This window comes from Otolemur garnettii, unplaced genomic scaffold (assembly GCF_000181295.1).
Source record: "Otolemur garnettii isolate 467f Iridium unplaced genomic scaffold, OtoGar3 scaffold00276, whole genome shotgun sequence".
NCBI lineage: Eukaryota > Metazoa > Chordata > Mammalia > Primates > Galagidae > Otolemur > Otolemur garnettii.
The window spans coordinates 592,210-614,034 of NW_003852671.1; the positions used below are offsets into that span (position 1 = coordinate 592,210).

The 21,825-nt window shown below is 41.9% G+C and overlaps 1 protein-coding gene across 16 annotated transcripts in view; it reads left to right on the forward strand.

Annotated features, from left to right (window-relative positions):
- The window catches only part of HNRNPC (heterogeneous nuclear ribonucleoprotein C (C1/C2)), a 56,551-nt gene that overhangs the window by 11,259 nt on the left and 23,467 nt on the right, over positions 1 to 21,825 (forward strand). For all 16 annotated transcript variants that reach the window (XM_023508779.1, XM_023508781.1, XM_023508782.1 and 13 more), the window contains one exon: positions 21,214 to 21,493. In XM_023508779.1, the coding sequence (XP_023364547.1) occupies positions 21,253 to 21,493 (241 nt within the window). In that variant the 5' untranslated portion in view covers positions 21,214 to 21,252. The remainder of the gene's footprint in view (positions 1 to 21,213; positions 21,494 to 21,825) is intronic.

The following is a 21,825-nucleotide window of genomic DNA, read 5'->3' on the forward strand; positions in this document are numbered from 1 at the left end:
CCACCACTTCCAGTATATGGGGCTGGTACCCTACTCCTTGAGCCACAGGTGCTGCCCAAAACTAAATAACATTTTGATGTACTTAGAAATTCCCAATACCTTCAGTGGTATGGACATGTGTTGAATACAGTAAATTGATTAGGAGATGAAGCTTTGTGGTATAACTTTACAGAATGTGATGGCATGTTTTAGGGAAGTAAGCACATTTGAGAAGTGAATTTTATTTTAGTTGGAAGAAAAACAAGTCAGCCTGGCATTATGAGCTCACTCCTGTAATCCCAGCATTTTGGGGAAGTTAAGGCAAAAGGATTGCTTAAACCAAGGAGTTTGAGATTATAGTGAACTACAGTACTGTACCTATTCAAGCCTGGGATACAGAGTAAGGCACAGTCTGAAGCAGTGAAATCTACTTATGGGTTAAAAAAAAAAAAAGAAATGCAAGTCTAGTCCTTTTTCAGTCCTCATCTCACTGTACCTATTTAACCAGTGTTCTTCCTTGAAACATGTTTACTTTGCATCCCATTTGCTGTATGTTTCTAGCATTTTCTTCTACTTCATTTAAGTACTCTGTTGTTCAGTCATTCCACATCTCTTTTCTGTGTATACTCCTTTAGGTCATTTCATTCAGTCTCATGACTTCATATACCACCCGTAAGCTATGATTCCCACACAGTAATAGCCTCATCAGCTTAAAAGTACAGACCCGGGCTTCTGTGATTCTTACTTAGACCAGTTAGTTAGACCAGTACGCTGTTGCCTTCTTCACTTAATGAGATTCCAGTTTTCCTTTTTTTTTTTTTAGACCGTTTCACTATGTTGCCCTCACTAGAATGCTGTGGCATCACATCTTACAGCAACCTCAAACTCTTGGGCTCAAGCAATTGATTCTCTTGCCTCAGCCTCCCGAGTGGCTGGGACTATAGGCACCCAACTATTTTTAGAGACTGGGGTTTCCCTATGCAACCTGTGAGTTCAGGCAGTCCACCTGCCTTGGCGTCCTGGAGTGCTAGGATGACAGGCGACAGCCACCACATCTATCCGAGACTGCAGTTTTCATGGCACAAAGGGTGAAGATTTTGGCTAGATGTCTTTGACTTTTTTTTCCTTGTACCTGATCTTTGGCTTTTAAGAAAATGTCTCATCAGGTTTACTTTTTTTGCAGTTTTTGGCCGGGGCTGGGTTTGAACCCCCCACCTTTGGCATATGGGGCCATCGCCCGACCCCTTTGAGCCACAGGTGCCACCTTTTTTTTGTTGTTGTTTAAAGAGTCTCATTTTTGTCACCCTCGGTAGAGTGCTGTGACATCGCAGCTTACAGCAACCTTCAGCTCTTGGGCTTAGGCAATTCTCTTGCCTTAGCCTCCCTAGTAGCTGGGACTACAGGTGTCCTCCACAACGCCCAGCTATTTTTCGTTGCAGTTTGGCTGGGGACGGGTTTGAACCCACCACCCTTGGTACAGGGGGCCAGCGCCCTACTTAATGAGGCACAGGTGCCACTCTATTTTTACTTTTTTGAGACAGAGTATCAACCTGTTGCCCTGTTTAGAGTGCCATGGTGTCATAGCAATATCCAACTCTTGGGCTCAAGCTATCCTCCTACCTCAGTTTTTCTATTTTTAGTAGACACAGGGTCTTGCTTTTTGCCCAGGCTGGTCTTCAATTCATGAAACTACAGCAGTCTACCTGCCTTGGCCTACCAGAGCACTAGAATTACAGGTATGAGCTGCCTTACCTGGCATTCATTAGCTATTTAAAAACATGCTATCATTTATATTGCTGTCACGTGGTCCAGTTATGAAGCACTGTTACACTGTTGTGCATTTTTTTTTTTTGCAGTTTTTTTTAACCTGTTGTGCAGTTATTTTTTTTACCGGGGCTAGGTTTGAATCCACCGCTTCTGGTATATGGGGCTGGGGCCCTACTCCTTTGAGCCACAGGTGCTGCCCCTGTTGTGTATTATTAAAATGTTTGTTTCTCTTTTGCCCATCTAGGGCTAGTCTTTATCACAGTGGAGATAAGACTGATCTTAACACAGTGGTGATTGATAGCTGTTGAAATATGATACTTGGAAAATGTATTGCTTAAAAGGTTCAGCTTTAAACTCACTTATTTAGTACTATGTTAGCACTACAGTCAGAATTTTACTGTAATTTACAAGCTATCTTACATGATTTATTGTGTCCTTTCTTTCTTACTGTTAACCATACAATGCCCAAGCCACGTTGGTCAGCTGTTTCTTGAATACATTAGATATTTTCCTACCTGGAGCTTTTTCATGGAGTTTAGTTTATAAGATGAGGTTCCTCGGTCTATGAGGTTTTTACTCAAAAGCAATCACATTGGCTTGGTGCCTGTAGCTCAGCGAGTAGGGTGCTGGCTGCATACACTGCAGCTGGCTGGTTCAAGCCTGGCCTAGGCCTGCTAAACAATGACAACTGCAGCCAAAAAGTAGCTGGCGTTGTGGCAGGTGCCTGTAGTCCCAGCTACTCGGAGGCTGAGGCAAGAGAATCACAAGTTTGAGGTTGCTGTAAACTGAGATGCCATGGCACTCTACTAAGGGTGACAAAGTGAGACTGTCTCCCCCCCCCCCCCAAAAAGCAACCATGTCAGTAACGGTTTCCAAGCCCCTTCTTCTGTATACGCTTAGCACTTAACCACCACTTCACTTAGAGATTTTTGGTTTAAAGGCAGAAAGAGATCCCTGGAAATTTTATATGTCAAACAATTATTATTGGGAGTTGGAAGTAAATTTTGTTTGATGTGCTTAACAAAATGAGTATTGTAATGAGCAATATATAGTATTAAAGTAGAACTTGGACCCTCCAAGGGACTGTAAAACACTGGTCAACAGGCTTGGCACCCATAGCTCAGTGGTTAGGGTTCCAGCCACATTTTCCTCAGGCTGGCAGGTTCCAGGCCAGCTAGAACAACAACGACAACTACAACAAAAAAGATGTGGTGGGCGCCTTTAGTCCCAGCTACATGGGAGGCTGAGGCAAGAGAATCCCTTAAGTCCAAGAGTTGGAGGTTGCTGTGAGCTGTGGTGTTACAGCACTCTACCAAGGACGACATAGACTCTGTCTCAAAAAAAAAAAAAAAACCTGGTCAACATAAGGAGGGAGGCCTACTCTACTCTTAAGCATGTGGTACCTGTCTAGTCTATGCCAATTAGGTCACCTTAAGGAGGTGTTGCATGTAGGGAGGTAGTAAACTATGGAGGTTTTACTGTATTTTTCTCCTAATTAAAAAAAATTTTTTTTTGAGACTGAGCCTCAAGTTGTCCCCCTCGGTAGAGTTTTGTGGCATCACAGCTCACAGCAACCTCCAACTCCTGGGTTCAAGCGAGTCTCCTGCCTCAGCCTCCCAAGTAGCTGGGACCATAGGCGCCAGCTACAATGCCCAGCTATTTTTTGGTTGCAGCCATCATTGTTGTTTGGCAGGCCCCGGGCTGGATTTGAACCTGCCACTTTAGGTGTATGTGACTGGCGCATTAGCCACTTGAGCCACAGGTGCCGAGTCCCTAATTAAAAATTTAAAATTCCTTATTGTTGATACATACATAGCATTGCCCATACAACATGGCCAGTAGTGGCAGTGCTAACAGTTAAGATAAGAAATTGCCTTAACTAAATGGGCTTGGCTGTGAGGAAATAAGTTATCATTTGATGGTAAAATTGCTGTTGCCCATGGTGGGTCTGTGATCAAAATTTGGAGGTGCTTTGCCATTTAAAGACTTTTTTTTCCAGTGAGAAAGCATGGCTATTTAAGAGGTAACCATATCAGATTAGAGAACATGTACATTTTTTCTTCCTTCTAATCTAATTTGGATTTTACCAAACTAAAATGTTCTTCCTGTTTTTTCATTAGGTTAACCTGTAGCTTGTGTGTTGATTTAAAACAAACATAACTTCTGGTGCGGGTTCACTGATCCAGGCTTAGTCAGATATTTCTGGCTAGTCCTAAGTAACATTAGAAATAGTTGAGAAGAGTACATTTTTTTTTATTTATTTAATTTATCGGCAGTTTCACGTTGTTGCCCTCGGCTACAGTATACAAAAGTATATTATTAGGCATTCTCAACTATGTTTCCCCAGGCTAGATAGTCTTAGTGTGATTATCTTGGAGCAACCTCAAACTCTTGGGCTCAAGCCGTCATCTTTCCTCAGCCTCCTAAGTAGCTAGGGCTATAGGTGCTAGAATGCTGAGCTAGTTTTTCTATTTTTTGGTAGAGACGGATTCTCATTCTTGCCCAGACAGATGTCAAATGTTTGAACTCAAATCGACCTGCCTTGGGCTCGGCGTAGAGTGTTAGGGTTACAGAGATGACCCACTGTGCCTGGTCAGAAGAGTGTATGTCAAACAAAGTTTACTCCTAATCATTTTAATAAAATGTAATTCTGAAGATAATGAAACCATTCATAATGCACTGTCAGACTGATCCTTTAAATATGGTCATGTTCACTGAGGTGGTTTTATTATAAAAACTTCATGACTAAAAAAATTTATTTTTTTGGAGCTAGTCTTAAGCTGTTGCCCTTGATAGAGTGCTGTGGCATCACAGCTCACAGCAACTTCAAACTCTTGGGCTTATGCAATTCTCTTGCCTCTGCCCCCCATGTAGCTGGGACTACAGGTGCCCACCACAACATCCGGCTTGTGGTTGTAGTTGTCATTGTTAGCTGGCCCGGGCTGGGTTCAAACTTGCGAGCCTTGGTGTATGTGGCTGGCGCCCTGCCCACTGAGCTACGGGCGCTACCCTATGACTAAAATTTTTTAAAAGTTAAGTTTTCCCTGTTACTTGGAAAACGGGAAACTTTTGTCATCTTTTCATGCTAGATTTGTGCAGCCATTTGTTTGTAACAAGGTATTCCACCTTTACCTTTAACCTCATATAAAACATCTACAAAATGAAAATAAGCCCTTGTGCTTAAACCCTCCAAAATTAGTTCTGGTGGTTTTCCGGGCTTTTTTTTGGGGCTACCTGTGTAGTCTTCAAAAAGCCATGGGGAGCAACATTTAAGTGGTGATATATTTCTTAACCCTTACATGTTTTGTTTGTACATAACTATCTTCTTGAACATTTTGATAGCTGTATTTGTAATAACGTTGTAGAGTGGTATGGTGTTGTATTTTACCTATATTCCATTGTTGGGCCCTTAGGGTTTCCCCCATTTTTTGTTTCATAAAAGTTCTGAACAATTTGTGGCCAACTGTGGGAGACCAAGGCAGGAGGATTGCTTGAGCCTAGGAGTTAAAGGCTGCAGTGAGTTATGATCACAGCACTTCACTCCATAGCAAGACCGTATATATGTATAAATTTCTTTTTTTTTTTTTTTTTGGCAGTTTTTGGCCAGGGCTGGGTTTGAACCCACTACCTCCTGCATATGGGACTGGCACCCTACTCCTTGAGCTGCAGGAACTGCCTTTTTTTTTTTTTAATGAGAGTCTTACATTGTCACTCTTGGTAGAGAGCTGTGACATCATAGCTCACAGCATCCTCAAACCTTTTTTTTTTTTTTTTTTTTTTGAGACAGAGCTTTAGTTAGAAGCACAGTTAATTATGAAGGTTGAAGATTGAGAATACAGAAATAGGTATATCTATGAAGGAATTCCAATGACTGAGGGACCTCACAATATGTTATAACCATATCGGATGAAAGTTTTGGTGCTCTTGGGGAGAAGTGTTTAACCTTTTCACCTTTGCTTAGCATTGTGGAAAAGCTTTGCTAACTCTGTTGCTTGTATGTTATGTGGTCATTTTCTTTCTTTTTTTTTTTTTTATATGTATTTTTCTATTTTTGTATTTAAGTTGCTGCTCGCAGCAACCTCAAATTCTTGGGCTTAAGCCATTCTCTCGCTGGAGCCTTCCAAAGTAGCTGGGACTTCAGGCGCCCGCCACAATGCCTTGCTGTTTTTGGTTATAGTTGTCGTTGTTTGGCGGGTTTGGGCTGGATTTGAGCCTGTCAGCTCCAGTGTAGGTGGCTGGCACCTTAGCCACTTGAGCTATAGGCTCCTAGCCAATATAGTCATTTTCTTTTGGGGCAGCATTGTGCTATCTTGACGGAATAAGTTCCACGAATGCTCAATGTTACTAATGAAAAATGGGGGAAAATGTAAAAACTCAAAATTCTACCCCATCCTGACATGTCTAACACCTTAGCTTATAATTTTCTGGATAACTTGTACATTATTGTCATCTGGTGTCATTTAAATTGTATTCCATTGGGTCCATACACTGAAATTTATGTAGCACTCACTGTCAAACACTGCTTTCTAATTTATTACTATTAATGTGTCCACATCCTTGTTTCATTCAGATGAATTCTCAATAGTAAAAAAAGGCTTTCGATAAAATAATAAAGTTGCTCTCTGAAAATAAATCACAGTTCATATTGTTAAAAATGTAAAAATGACCATTTTTTCTGAACTTTGCCTACAGTAGATATTTCAGTTTTAACAAATGTTTGAAGGTAAAGCATGGTATCAGGCTTAATTTATATTTCTTTTATGATGATTTTTTTTTTTTTAAATCTTGGAAGTTCTTTAGTATTATTTGTTAATGGCTTGTTTGTGTCCTTGGCCCAGCTTTTGGTTGGTACATACCAATGATAGTAAATGATGTAGTGAAATGAGCTGCAGCAGCAACACTTACTTACTATGTTCCAGGCTCTAGGTTCAATGTTTTTTTAGCCTTATTTCATCTATGCCTCATAGCTACCGTATAAGACAAATACTATCAGATATACTTATTTTAGGAGTAAGTAATCCCAAAGGGAAAGACACCAATAATGATCACACTTTGAAGTTGAGCTAGAAACAGGTTTGTCTGACCTCAAAGCTCTGTACTCCTAATGATTAGGGTATTCCAGGGGTGCCAAAAAAGGTTATACACATTTTATTTATTTATTTAAATTTATTTTTTTGAGACAGAGCCTCAAGCTGTCATGTCACCCTGGGTAAAGTGCTATGGCATCAAAGCTCACAGCAACTTCCAACTCCTGTTCTCAAGCGAGTCTCCTGCTTCTGCCTCTCAAGTAGCTGGGACCACAGGGGCCCGCCACAATGCCTGGCTATGTTTTGGTTGCAGCCATCATTGTTTGGTGGGCCCAGGCTGGATTTGAACACCTTAGGTGTATGTGACTGGTGCCTTAGCCACTTGAGCCACAGGTGCCCAGCCGTTACATTTTAAAGAGATTTTATCTATGTATTACTTTTTTTTTTTTTTTGAGACAGTCTCAAGCTGTTGCTCTAGATGGATTGCCGAGAATGTCATAGCTCACAGCAACCTCCTCAACTCTGGCTCAAGGAATCCACTTGCCTCTATTTTTGTTTTTAGTAGAGACAAGGTCTTGATTTTGCTCAGGCTGGTCTCAAACTCCTGATGTCAAACAATCCACCCACCTGAGACAGAGCTTCAAGCTGTCCCCCTGGGTAGAGTGCAATTGCATCACAGATCGCAGCAACCTCCAACTCCTGGGCTCAAGCGAGTCTCCTGCCTCAGCCTCCCAAGTAGCTGGGACCACAGGTGCCCGCCACAACACCCGGCTATATTTTGGTTGCAGCCATCGTTGTTTTGGCAGGCCTGAATTGGATTCGAACTCGCCAGCTCAGGTGTATGTGGCTGGTGCCTTAGCCACTTGAGCCATAGGCGCTGAACCTGTATTTGTGTATTTCAAGCATTTTCGTACATAGTGTTAAGGACTTGAACTGTGAGATCTGTATTTACATATATTTTCTTAACTCTAAGGTATTTTATTGTGAGGATTCAAAAAGTTACTGTGAGATCTGTGTTTACATATATTTTCTTAACTCTGAGGTATTTTATTGTGAGGATTCAAAAAGTTTGGGTATGTACAGTAGAACCTCAAGGGACTGTTAACAAACTGGTCAGCATACAGAGGTGGTCAACATAAGGAACTAGGCCTACTGTTTTGAAAATACACATCTGGTGTATGTTTGATATATGAAATTAGCTATCTTTAAGGAAGTTGTCCGTGTAGGGCAGTAGTCGAGGTTCTAACGTAGAGAGAGGCAGGCTATTCTGTTGCCCAGGCTCATCTGAAATTCCTGGCCTTCAGCAGTCTCTTGTTCCTACCTTCCAAGTGCTCACTATGGTGCCTGCATTTTTATATTTATGTTGAATTCAGGAAGATGTTTGATCGTAGGGTACATTGCTTGAATTTTATTAACTCATGGTCTTGCTTTAAACCAGAGTAGGGGATTTCGTGGTATTAAAAATACGCAGAATAACTTCCGAGTTGAGGTAGACTTTAATGATCATTGTTTAAAAATTGAAGTATTATCTTGAAAGAGGCTTTAGTATTGAAACAAAATTATCTTATGCCATAATTTGACTCCTGTGACTATTTCAAATAAATCAGTGAAGGATACATGATTGGGAGAGGTTAATACTTTGCATGATAAAGTCAGTCAACTTTTCATTAGGCTGGATCTCTGTTCTTTAGGGACTAGCTTAGATATAAGAGGATGAAATATGAAGGAATATAAAACCCTTGATGTTAACAACTCAGAATAAAGGCGGGTACAGTTGTATTAATCAGTAAATAAGATTCAGGGATTTTATTTATAGTTAACCCTTGAACAATGGAGTGTTAGGGGCACCATCCCCTTTGCATGTCAAAAATGTGAGTATAATTTCTTTCTCTTTTTTTTGGAGACAGTCTTAGTTTGTCACCCTTGGTAGAGTGCCGAGGAATTGCTCAACTGCAAATTCTAGGGCTCAAGCGATTCTCTTGCCTCAGCCTCCTAAGTAGTTGGGACTATAGGTGTCTGCCATACCGCCTAGCTGTTTTTAGAGAAGAGGTCTCAGACACTCTTGGCTATGGCTGGTCTTGAACTCCTTACCTCAAGCAATCTGCCCATTCCAGCCTCCCAAAGTGCTGGGATTTATAGGTTGAGGAAGAAGAGGTAGTATTGGTCTTCCTGTCTTAGGTGGCAGAGGTAGAAGAAAAGGTGTGTCATAAGTGGATCAATGAGTGTTCTAGGGTCAGCTGTGATAATGCCAAAGTTACAGCAACAGTAGCATCTTTATTGCATTAGGGGTGTATTCCCTTCTCCAAAAGTAGCCAGATTTCCACTACTGTATATAAAGGGGCTTTGACAGATGAAGCTGTGTTTATTATAGGGTACCATTCCTTATTGTTAATGGAAAAGGGCCACAGTTGGGAGCAGTTCGACTAAGGTATTTTGTCCAAGAAAAAGAAAATGCTTCAGTCCGGGATTGGTGGCTCATGTTTGTAATCCTAGTGCTTGGGAGGTTGATGCCAGTGGATTGCCTGGCCTTGGGTTCGAGACCAGCCTGAGCCAGAGCAAAACCTCATCTCTAAAAATAGTCCGGTGTTATGGCGGGCACCTGTAGTCCCAGCTATTTGGGAGGTTAAGGCAACAGAATCGTTTTAAGTCCAGCCGTTTGAGTTCCCTGTGAGCTATGAGGCCATGGTACTTTATGAAGGGTGACCAAGTGAGACATTGTTTTAAAAAATATATTTATAGTGCAGTGCCTGTGGCTCAAAGGAGTGCACTGGCTCCATATGCCAGAGATGGCGAGTTCAAATGCAGCCCTGGTCAAAAACTGCAGAATATATACATATTAAAAATAAATTCAATGTATCTTGAGTGAACAATTCCTGGAACCTGGACCTTCATTAATGGTGAGTGCCTTCATAGGTGTGCCATTTTTTATCTTCCATACTATATTTTTCTCAGTACCCTTTCTAGGATTATAGGCTAGCTTTTTCTATTATTACTAGAGACTGGCCTCATGCTCCCTTGGCCTCTTTTGAATGCTAGGATTCTAGGGGCATGGGCCACTGTGTGCTGTCTTAGTCTTCTGTCTTACTGATTGCTGTATGTGTACCATGTATTTTTACCAATATGGAATTACCATATTACATAGTTTAAGAACCTCTGCGTTTTTCACTCAGTATTCTACAACATGTTTTTGGTTAATGGTTGTTAAATACTTTGTCGTAGGGATTTGCAGAAGTTAGTCAGTGTTTTTTGTTTTCAATTACAAACATGAAATGACCCAAAAATCCAATATTCTAAGTTGCTTAATTAATACAAATGTATGGATCTACTTTTCCATTGCTTGACTAATGAATTTTCAAATGAATCTACAAAATTAGGTGGTAGGTTAGTTACAACAGTGTAGGTGCCCATTGTTGCTTTCCTGCATTGAATTATAATTCTTTTTTTTTTTTTTGGCAGATTTTGGCTGGGGCTGGGTTTGAACCTGCCACCTCTGGCATATGGGGCCGGTGCCCTACTCTATTGAGCCACGGGCACCCCCTCCCCTTTTTTTTTTGAGACAGGGTTCTCACTATGTTGCCCTTGGTATGTGGCAACCTCAGAATCTTCGGTTTAAGTGATTTCTTTTGCCTCAGCCTCCCAAGCAGCTGGGACCACAATACCCATCTACATTTTTTGGTTGTAGCTATCATTGTTAAGCAGGCCCTGAGCAGCCTGGAATCCACCAGCCTACATGCATGTGGCTGGCCCACTACTCACAGAGCTACAAGCGCCGAGCCTTTTTTTTTTTTTTTTAATTCCAGATTAATAATGAGGGAACAATTAGGTTGCAATGTTTTCATTAAATTCCCAGTTGTAGTTGTGTCCCGCAAACAGGAGATGTGCCATATACCCTTACATTGTGTCCATAAGGTGTGTGCACCCCTATCCTCTGTCCCCCACTCCTCTCAACTTGAATTGAGTTTTTCTCTGTGGGTGTGCATACACTGCTTTTCTTTGTTTTTCTTTTTTTATGTTTGTTTGTTTATTTTTTTGAGACAGTCTCACTTTATCAGCCTGGGTGGAGTGCCTTGGTGTCATAACTCACAGCAACCTCAAACTGTTGGGCTGAAGAGATTCTCTTGCCTTAGCCTCCTGAGTCGCTGGAACTACAGGCGCTTGCCTCAGTGCCCAGCTATTTTTTAAAGATGGGGTCTCGCTCTTGCTCAGGCTCATATGGAACCTGCGAGCTTAGGTAATCCACCCACCTCAGCCTCCCAGAGTGCTAGGATTATAGGTGTACACTGCTTTTCTTAATCATCTTTTTTTTTTTTTCTCCCTTTCTGGACAGTCACTTTGTCACCCTTGGTAGGGTGCCCTGGCATCATGGCTCAGCATCCGCAAACTCGTGTGGTCTTGTGATTGTCCTGCCTCAGCCTCCCAAGTGGCTGGGACTACAGGCACCTGCCACAATGTGTGGCCATTTTTACAGACAAGGTCTTGCTCTGGCTCAGGATGGTCTTGAGTAAGTGAGCTCTGGCAATCTACCTGCCTTAGCCTCCCACAGTGTTCGGATTACAGGCATGGTCCGGGCCAGCATTTTCATTTTTTTTTTCCTGCTTTGAAACTTTATTAGAAGGCTGTTTTAAGTGATAACTTCCAATTCTTAATTTGCTTTTTGACAAATTCCAGTATAACTATATATTTGTAATAATTTTTGCATTGATCTTTGGATTCTATTGAAATTTTTTTCCTCGTCAGGCCATTCTGGTGGAATGAAGTGCAGCTGTGACATCTATAGTTGACCAGTATTTCTGAGCGATGGCAGTGAGGGGAAGCCAGCTTCTACCCTCTTCTCCAGCTTCCCACAAATTCACAGTGAGGGGCACCTCATTGCCTTGTCATTCAAAAAGGCTGAAATAAATCTTCCCAGTCCAGGAAACCAGACTTCTGCTTTCAATGCTGAGGTTTCTCCCACACTCCCCACCCCCATTGTCAAGATCCTGAGGCTCCCTGGGGGCAAGCCCAGCCCAGCCCTGACCTGCCAAAGGATTTACCTTCCGTCTGTCTATAGTCCTGAGAAGAATTTCTTTGGACATGACATCGGATGTGGGTGTCAGGAAGGGTTCCTTCCAAGGCCCGCCCTTCCCCTCCTCCCCACCTGGTGGCATGGTACAATCAACATGAACATAAATATGAATAAAAAATGAACTTGGGTGGTACCTGTGGCTCAAAGGACTGGCCCCATATGCCGGAGGTGGCGGGTTAGAACCCAGCCCCGGCCAGAAACTGCAAAAAAAACAAAAAGAACTTGAGGACGGTACCTGTAGATCAATGAGTAAGGTGCTGGCCCCATATACTGAGGGTGGTGGGTTCAAACCCAGCCCTGGCCAAACTGCAACAAAAAACAGCTGGGTGTTGTGGCGGGCGCCAGCTACTTGGGAGGTTGAGACAAGAGAATTGCCTTAAGCTCAAGGAGTTGGAGGTTACTATGAGCTGTGACACCATGGCACTCTACCGAGAGTAAGTGAGACTCTTGCTTCAAAAAGAAAAAAAAATGAACTTGAAAATGATAGGCTATTAAATCTATAAAAATGGGACATAACTCTGTTCAAATAAATATAAAATAAATAGGCTCCAAGTAGTGCCACATGTCACGTGAGTGGAATGTGAGGCTGGTTCCACTTTGTCTCAAGTGGCTTTGCACACACATTCTCAGGGGCATTAGAAGCAGACTTCAATGCCATCAGCCAAACCACCTGCTCCCCTTGTCTTCCTCTGGAAGCACAGAACTTGAATATTATTCATTTGTCTTAAACCCTTCCCCCAAGATACTTAAGGCCTTTATCACCTTTGTTCTCTTACCAAGTCATGCAGATGCTCTGCCCATCACTCTAAAACATGATCCTCTACTGCCTTCATGCCAGAGTAAGGACAGTGAATTTGGTTCTGAGCTGATTCCAGTCCTGACAAGACTCCAGGCCAGCTTAGAGCACCAGGAGGTCCCTAAGCAGGGAGCAGAGGCCTCTGGGTTCCAGGGCTCACCTTCCATGAAGCCAGGTGCCATAATGTCAGGCAGGCAACCAGCATCCCACTGCACACATAATGGGTGCTCAGCTGCTTTCCCCAATGTAGGGAAAGGCCTGCACCCTTTTTCTCTATTTTTTTGGCCCGGGGTGGGTTTAAACCTACCACCTTTGGCATATGGGGCTGGCGCCCTACCCTTTAGAGCCACAGGTGCCACCTCTATCTTTTTGAGACAGTCTTATGTTGCGCTAGGTAGAGTGCTATGAAGTCACAGCTGACAGCAACCTCAAACTCCGGGGCTTAAGCGATTCTCCTGCCTTAACATGCCAAGTAGCTGGGACTACAGGCACCCACCACAAGGCCTGGCCTTTTCTTTGTTGTTGGAGGTGTCATAGTTTAGCTGGCCTAGGCTGGCTTCAAACCCACCAGCCCTCGGGTGCACGTGGCTGGCGCCATAACCACACTGTGCTATAGGTACTGAGCCCTGTACTCCTTTTTTTGAGGTAGTAACACAACCAGTTACAATTTTCCACAAATGTGTAATTGTTAGCTTGTTCCATATACAGTATATAGATTCAGTGAAATGTTTAGACAAGGGTATTACATCGGTGATAGTGTGTTTCACATGAGGACACAAGTGACTTCAGATTGTCCTACCCTTGGGATTCTAAGTTTGATCAATTACGTGGTGACCTCCAAGTCTTTCATTTTATTTTATTTTTTTTATTTTTTATTGAATGGTAACTATGTACATTAATGCACTTCTGGGGTACAGTGTGGGGTTTTCACATGCATTCCGAAATACTTCCATCACACTGGTCAACAGACCTCCAAGTCTTAATTGTAAAGGTACAGTTCTAATGTTTCTTTTTGTCTTTAGTGAGTAATCTGTTGGGAAATACTTTGAGACCATGAAAATTTACCTACTCTTAAACTATTTTTCTTTTTTGTACAGACAGAGTCTCTCTCACTTTATCACAGCAACCTCCAACTCCTGGGTTTAGGCGATTCTCTTGCCTCAGCCTCCCAAGTAGCTGGGACTACCAGCGCCCTCCACAGTGCTGGGCTATTTTTTGTTAACGGTTTGGCCTGGGCTGGGTTTTACTCCCGCATCCCTCAGTATGTGGGGCTGGCACCCTACCTACTAAGCCACAGGCGCTGCCCACTACTCTTAAACTTCTGACCAGTGCTTTTATCCTCTATTTAGTCTGACTTCATAAAACTGGTGTGATAGTCACAAATGATGTAGTATTTTAAAACCTTGCATTTCTTCATGTTTGTGATCCCTTGATTTTTGGATTTTATGTTTTTTGTTACACTGTTTGGAACTGTTGTGTTTTTCTTTCTTTTCTTTTTGAGACAGCCTCAAGCTGTCGTCCTGGGTAGAGTACTGTGGCATCACAGCTCACAGCAACCTCTGAAGTCCTGGGCTCAAGCGAGTCTCCTGCCTCTACCTCCCAAGTAGCTGGGATTACAGGCGCCCGCCATAACGCCGGGCTATTTTTTGGTTGCAGCCTTCGTCGTCGTTTGGTGGGCCCAGGCTGGATTCAAACCCACCAGCTCAGGTGTATGTGGCTGGCGCCTTAGCCAATTGAGCCACAGGCACCGAGCCAGGAACTGTTGTGTTTTAACTTGGATTTTGACAGTGGCATATGCAGGTTTTTTTGTTTTTGTTTTTGTTTTTTTTTAAGACAGAGCCTCAAGCTGTCCCCCTGGGCAGAGTTCCCCTGGGCAGAGTGCCGTCGCATTACAGCTCACAGCAACCTCCAACTCCTGGGCTCAAGCGAGTCTCCTGCCTCCACCTCCCAAGTAGCTGAGACCACAGGCGCCCGCTACAACGCCTGGCTATTTGCAGCCGTCGTTGTTTGGCGGGTCCGGGCTGGGGATTCGAACCCGCCACCTTAGGTGTACGTGGCTGGTGCCTTAGCCGGTTGAGCTATAGGCACCGAGCCCATATGCAAGTTTTTACATGACAATTTCAATATGCCTGTAATTTGTGAAGATTTGTCCCAATTTTTTAAAAACAGTGCCTGGGGCGGTGCCATATATCAAGGGTGGTGGGTTTGAACCCAGCCCTGGCCAAAGTGCAACAAAAAAGAGCTGGGTGTTATAGCGGGTGCCTGTAGTCCCAGCTACTCTGGAGGCTGAGACAATAAAATTCTCTAAGCCCAAGAGTTGGGAGGCGTGATGCATAGCACTCTATCAAGGGTGATAACGTGGGACTGTGTTTCCTAAAAAAAAAACCAAACCGGGGGCTGCCTTGTAGTGCCTTTTTTAATTATCTGTTTCCCCTCTTGATTCGTCATATATATTCTAATTTGTAAACATAGCATTTTAGCATACTTTATTTGAAACAACTTTTTTTTTTGTAGCTTGAAAATGTCCATATACTGTTCTTGGATACTAGTGTTTTCCTTGAGATGCCTGTGTTTTTAATGAGAGCCTTGGGGGATGGAACAATTTAGTAATAAATCACTCTTTTCAAGGGCATTTTTAGTGCCTGTATAGAGGCTAGAGGGTGATAGTTACAAATAAAAGCCAGACATAAAAAAATTACAGTGGTGTTGGAAAGGGCACCAAAAAGACAAATGACCTAAAAGGGCAAAAGAGAAGGTGGTGTGTGTTAAACAAGTTAGATGATGCTGCTGATCCAAAAAGGAATTAAGAATAAGAAACACTTGTGAATGGGTGGCGCCTGTGACTCAAAGGAGTAGGGCACCAGCACCATATGCTGGAGGTGGTGGGTTCAAACCCAGACCCAGCCAAAACTGCAAAAGGAAAAAAAGAAAAAAACACTTGTCAAGAAACTGTCAAAGACAGGGAACTTGGGAATCAAGACTTAGTTATCCTTTTAAGAAATTGCCAGCTCATTACTGCCATCTAGTGCAACTTAGTTTTTAAAATTCTCCAAAAAAGGGAAAGAATTTTTATGAATAGAATATTAGGGTAGGCTCCGTGCCTGTAGCTCAAGCGGCTAAAGTGCTAGTGACATACACAAGAGCTGGTGGGTTTAAATCCTGCCTGGTCTGCCAAACAACAATGACAACTACAAGCAAAAAATAGCCAAGTGTTGTGGTAGGCTCCTGTAGTCCCAGCTACTTGGGAGGCATGAGCCCAGGAGTTGGAGGTTGCTGTGAGCTGTGATGCCTCGGCACTCTACCCAGGATGACAACTTGAGGCTCTTTCTCAAAAAAAGGTATTAGGATAAGGAATTGCATTTAGTTTAAATGGAATGTACAGACGAGTTTTTAAGTTGATGAGGCATGGTTTTGTCTGAGCTTACTAACTTGAGGTAAACAAGCTTCTTGTTCTCTAATGATTTGACATTTAATTCATACTAGCATCTTTGTTTCTTTCTTTTTTTTTTTTTTTTCTTTTTGAGACAGAGTCTCAAGCTATCTCTCTGGGTAGAGTGCCGTGGCACAGCTCACAGCAACTTCCCACTCCTGGGCTCAAGCGAGTATCCTGCCTCTGCCTCCCAAGTAGCTGGGACCACAGGCGCCCACCACAACGCGCTATTTTTTTTCGGTTGCAGCCATTGTTGTTTGGCGGGCCTGGGCTGCATTCGAACCCACCACCTTAGGTGTATGTGGCTGGTGCCTTAGCCACTTGAGCCATAGGCGCTGAGCCAGCATCTTTGTCTTCTCTCCTCCCCATGCCATTGAGAATAAGCATAATTTTAGTAATCTATATGAATTAGGTGGTGGCTAGGTAAAGGAGTTGGTATGTAGCCCAGTAGAAACATACCTTTTTTCTTTTTTTTTTTTTTTTGAGACATAGCCTCAAGCTGTCACCCTGGGTTGAGTACTGTGACATCACAGCTCACAGCAACCTCTAACTCCTGGGATCAAGGAGTCTCTTGCCTCAGCCTCCCAAGTAGCTGGGACTATAGGCTCCTGCCACAATACCTGGCTATTTTTGGGTTGCAGCCATCGTCGTTTTGCGGGCCCAGGCTGGATTCAAACCCACTAGCTCAGTGTATGTGGGTGGTGCCTTAGCTGCTTGAGCCACAGCCACCAAGCTTAGAAACATATCTTGTTCACTAACTTCATACTTTTTGCAATATATGTGCTTTTATATACTGAAAACATTCTGGATGAATGGTCTAAAAACGTGTCCAGTCCGAAAATTCCCTTCAGACCTTTGTTCCTTAAGAGGGGGTGTTTCTAAGTGTCAAGAAAACAAGGCAAGGGACTTTTGGAAGGCTTGGCTTCAATTTTCAATTGTTTAGGGCTCAGTTCCCAGTCTAGGATTTTTATTTATTTGGGACAGAGTCTTCCTTCATTCAGTTGGCCAGGCTAGTATTCTGTGGCACCAGCCTAGCTCACAGCAACCTCAAAATCCTGGATTCAGCGATTCTCTTGCCTCGGCCCCCACAGGTAGCTGGGATTACATGTTACCACCACAATGCCCTGCTAATTTTTCTATTTTTATAGAGACAGGTTTTTGCTGAGGCCGGTCTCAAACTCCTGAGCTTAAGGGATCCTCCTGCCTTGGCCTCCAGCAACAGCAGTAAGCTGAGCAAGTTGAGAATTGCACAGATGAATCAGAAAGGATGCTGTTGACTCTGTTTCTTGGAAGTGAAATAATGGATCATGACACAGACTGTCTCAACTTTTTTTGTTGTTCAGTTTTTTTTTTTTTTTTTGAGACAGTCTTTCTTTGTCACCCTGGGTCCCTGGATAGAGTGCTGTGGCATCACAGCAACCTCAAACTCAGGCTTAAGCCATTCGCTTGCCTCAGCCTCCCAAGCAGCTGGGAGGTACCAGCCACAATGCCCAGCTATTTTTTGTTGCAGTAGTTGTTGTTTAGCTGGCCTGGGCTGGGTTCAAACCCGCCAGCCTTGGTGTATGTGACTGGCACCGCAACCATTGTGCCACGGGAGCTCAGACCCTTTTAGCTTTTCATTGTGTATATGTATAATTCCCACAGTGTTGAAACTTATTTGTATTTTGCTGTTAATTTGAATAGGGGGTTAAAAATCAGTTCCAAAAGTTTGTGTAAAATATAGCCAAATACTGCAGATTTGTAATCAAAACAAATGAGGAAAGTTGGCCCATTCGTCCTTTTTTTTTTTTTTGTGGTTGCCATTTTCGGCTAGGGCTGGGTTTGAACCCACCATCTCCGGCATATGGGGTTGGCATCCTACTCCTTGAGCCACAGGCACCGCCCCCATTCATCCTTTAGTTGGTTTTTTACATTTGAAATCTGATGTGTGCTACTGGGTTTGGTTGGGTTGTCTGTTTTTTAATTTTATTTTTATTTTATTTTGAGACAGTCAAGCTGTTGCCCTGGATAGAGTGACTTGACATTACAGCTCACAGCAACCTTAAACTACTGGACCCACGTGATTTTCTTGTCTCAGCCTCCCAAGTAGCTGGGAATATAGGCCTCTACCACAATGCCCAGCTATTTTTTGACCTGGGCTGGATTTGAACCTGCTTGCTCCTGTGTGTGTGTGTGTGTGTGTGTGGCTGTGGCTGTGGCTGTGGCTGTGGCTGTGTCACGCCCTAGTCGCCTGAGCTATAGGCGCTGAACCTGTTTTTAATTGTTCTTTTTTTTCCCCCTGAATATTGGGTCAGTCCTTCTCCTATCACTTAACCTTTAAAAAGGTAGAAGTTGCTGATGTGGTCTTATTTACCCTTCAGGGTTACTCCAGTGTCTGTGTGATAAACTCATTAAGGCTTGTTAATTTTAGTCTTCAAAAAAAGCAGAAAAACTTAATGAGTTGTTAATTTTACAATTTGGAAGTATCTTGTGAGTAATCTAGGAAACCTTGTAAAAAAGTAAATGGAGTAACATTTAAAGAACGAAAATGTGATCAAATAATTTAACACCTATCAAACTTGTTTTAACCACTTTAAAGGGCTCAGGAAAACTAAAGTAACATGCAAGAACTGAGTTAAGGCTCGGTGTCCCTAGCAAGGTGGTTATGGCTCCAGCCACATGCAGCAAGGGTGAATGGTTTGAACCTGGCCCAGGCCATCTACACCTGTAACAACAAAAAAAAGCAAGGTGTTGTGGCGGGTGCCTATAGTCCCAGCTACTTGGGAGGCTGAGGCAAGAAGATGGCTTAAGCCCAACAGTTTAAGGTTGCTGTGAGCTGTGACTCTCAAGGGCAACATGGTGAGACTCTGTCTCAAAAAAAAAGTTCATATGCAATTTAAAGTAAAATAATAAATAGTAAACTGTTTTACTTGTTTATTTTTGAGACAGACTCTCATTTTGTCACCCTCGGTAGAGAGCTATGGCATCATATCTCACAGCAATCTCAAACTCTTAGAGCTTACATGATTCTCTTTCCTCAGCCTTCCAGAGTGTTAGGCCATGCCTGGCCAATAGTACAATATTTTAAATTACACATGAACAAGTAATTCACGATTTTTGTAGTAAATTTTGAAACTATACCATAATCAACAGAAATGAGAAGTATAATCATTCGTTAAATTTAGAGATGACAGCCTTTCTTAGCATCTTTTTACTTGTATGTCTGGATGCTTTTCCACTAAACCTTTCACATGTGGTTCTTTTTGAGAATTAAGCCTGAATGTGCCAGTGAATGTTTCATCTGTATCAATTTTATACTCTAAATTGGAACTATGTGCCATAGTTGGGAAGATTGAGAAAATTGTTATATAAAAATGGATATATTTAATAACTGTTATAAAATGAATGTGTAGTACCATTTCTGATACATAGTGTAGAAAGGTACCCTGCTGAATGGATAAGATGTTCATTGTGTATGGTTTGGTGATTTTTTTTTTCTTTTCCCCTTACATACAGCATGCTGATGGCACCTAGGGCCATCTTCTTTCCCTAGTAGGTAATTTCTTATTAAAGCCAGGGAGATTTTATCTGTGTTTACATATTAATATGTGTATTGCTTGTGAAAAACAGTTCTGAAAACTGGTTTTATATCTCTGCTGGTAAAAATAGCAAGTCTTGATTAATTTATTGTATCTGTAATCAGTTAGGCCTTTTTGCAGGTTTCTTTTTTCCTGCTCTATGATTGTTACTAATTTCTGGTGCAGTCAACAGCTGTTAGGCTATAGGTGATTTTCAGTGGCTACTGTTTGTTAATTTTCATTATGTACTCTTAAAAAAGAATAAATAAGAACTACTGTTTGGAAAGATGTAATTTAGAAGCCAACATAAAGGGGATACTAGAATTTCAGAATGATTTGAAAGGAACAGAAGTTATTAAGCACTGTGTGTTAAATGACTTTTAAGGCTCAGTGGTAGGGATAATGTATCAATTATAGTATACTACCTGGTTTATTATGTAAATAAGTGAATAGGTAGGATATTTTCACATCATTCACAAGAACTAGCTTGTCACAATTTAACTTGATCACTGGAAGGGGTGACTCCTAGACACTGGTATCTTTTTGATTTGAGGTTCAGTGTTTTTCAAAGGAGTGAAGAGAAATGAATCTTGCGTTACTGTTTAAATCCTGTCAAGTTTTAGGGGTTTTGGTGGGAAAAGCCAGCATGTTTACATAAAAGTTAAAAGAATGTAAAATAAAACATTTTCACTTACAAAATCAATGGTATTGTGTGTTGTGATAGGATTGAGCATCACACTCATAAGAATGGATAATGTTTAGAGTATATGTTTAAGCAATCTGAAAAATTGTATTTTCTTTCTTAGTTCCCTTGATCCTCATTAAATACATGTGGTGTTTCACTGGCTACTTTTATCATCATCACCATCTGTTACTATTAAATGTTCTACCTATATTGTAGGACATCATATAAAAAGTAGGTGTATAGTTCAATGCAGTCTATAAAAAGATATTGATATTTGTATATATGCAGCATGTTACGAATCAATTGAAGTGTCTGGAAATACGTATTTCCAGAGGAAATAAATTGATTCTATTTATTGCCTTTGTATAAGAAAATTACATTTAAAGGGTAAGTTTAAGCTATCCATGTTGATTCAACTAATGAATGGTTTGGAACAGAAATTGGAGTTTTGTATTTTGGTGGAGAATGAGTGAAACTAATTTTAATCGAAGCACTGTTAAGATAGTTATTGATGATTGAATGGTTAGCATGACGGGGAATGAGGAATCAGCAGAAATTCATAGAGAATTTGACGGTAGGGATTGTAATTTCTTTGAGGACTTGAATAGAGAAGGGCCACTTGGAATTAATATCCAAGAGGATTGTGTTGCTAATGGTCTCCAAGGGGGGGGGGTTTCTTCTGTGAATTGATAGTTTAATGTTACTGACGTTTGGAGAAAAGGAAGTTGAATTTCTCACAGGATATATTTAGGGTCTCTTGTCTATTTTATATTTGCTGCTATGAGATTTTTTTAAGTGGACTGATACTCTGCAGTCACGGCAGTTCAAAATGAGAGTAGATTAAAGTTTTATCATGCAGTATTGTTTTTAGCATCTGTTCACCTGAATACTTGCTTTTTCCTTCTAGTTTTTTCCGCTTTGTGAAGAACCTCAACATCAAAACGCAATGGCTAGCAATGTTACCAACAAGACAGACCCTCGCTCCATGAACTCCCGTGTATTCATCGGGAATCTCAACACTCTTGTGGTGAAGAAGTCTGATGTGGAAGCAATTTTCTCGAAATATGGCAAAATTGTGGGTTGCTCTGTTCACAAGGGCTTTGCCTTTGTTCAGTATGTTAATGAGAGGAATGCCCGGGCTGCTGTAGCAGGAGAGGATGGCAGAATGATTGCTGGCCAAGTTTTAGGTAAGTTCTAGGATGTGAGTAAAATTATTTATTGATAAAATTCAGGCCTGAGTTATTCTACTCCTGTTACTCTTTGCCTTTCTTCCCCCTTAACTTTGTTTAATCATATTCTGTGTGTGTAAAGCTAACAGTCTGAGGTATTTTGGGTGCTGAGACTGACTTTAATAAAAATGTTAGGCTTATAGGCATAATGGGCTAAATAGAGGATATCCTTTGTTATGCTCTATTGTGGGATAGAGGCTGGACATCTCTCAGTTGGCAGCCTTGAGAAAGATGGCGGGGATGGGAATGGTGTTGTCTAATGGCTGTGTATTGCCCATAGTAGACTGGGG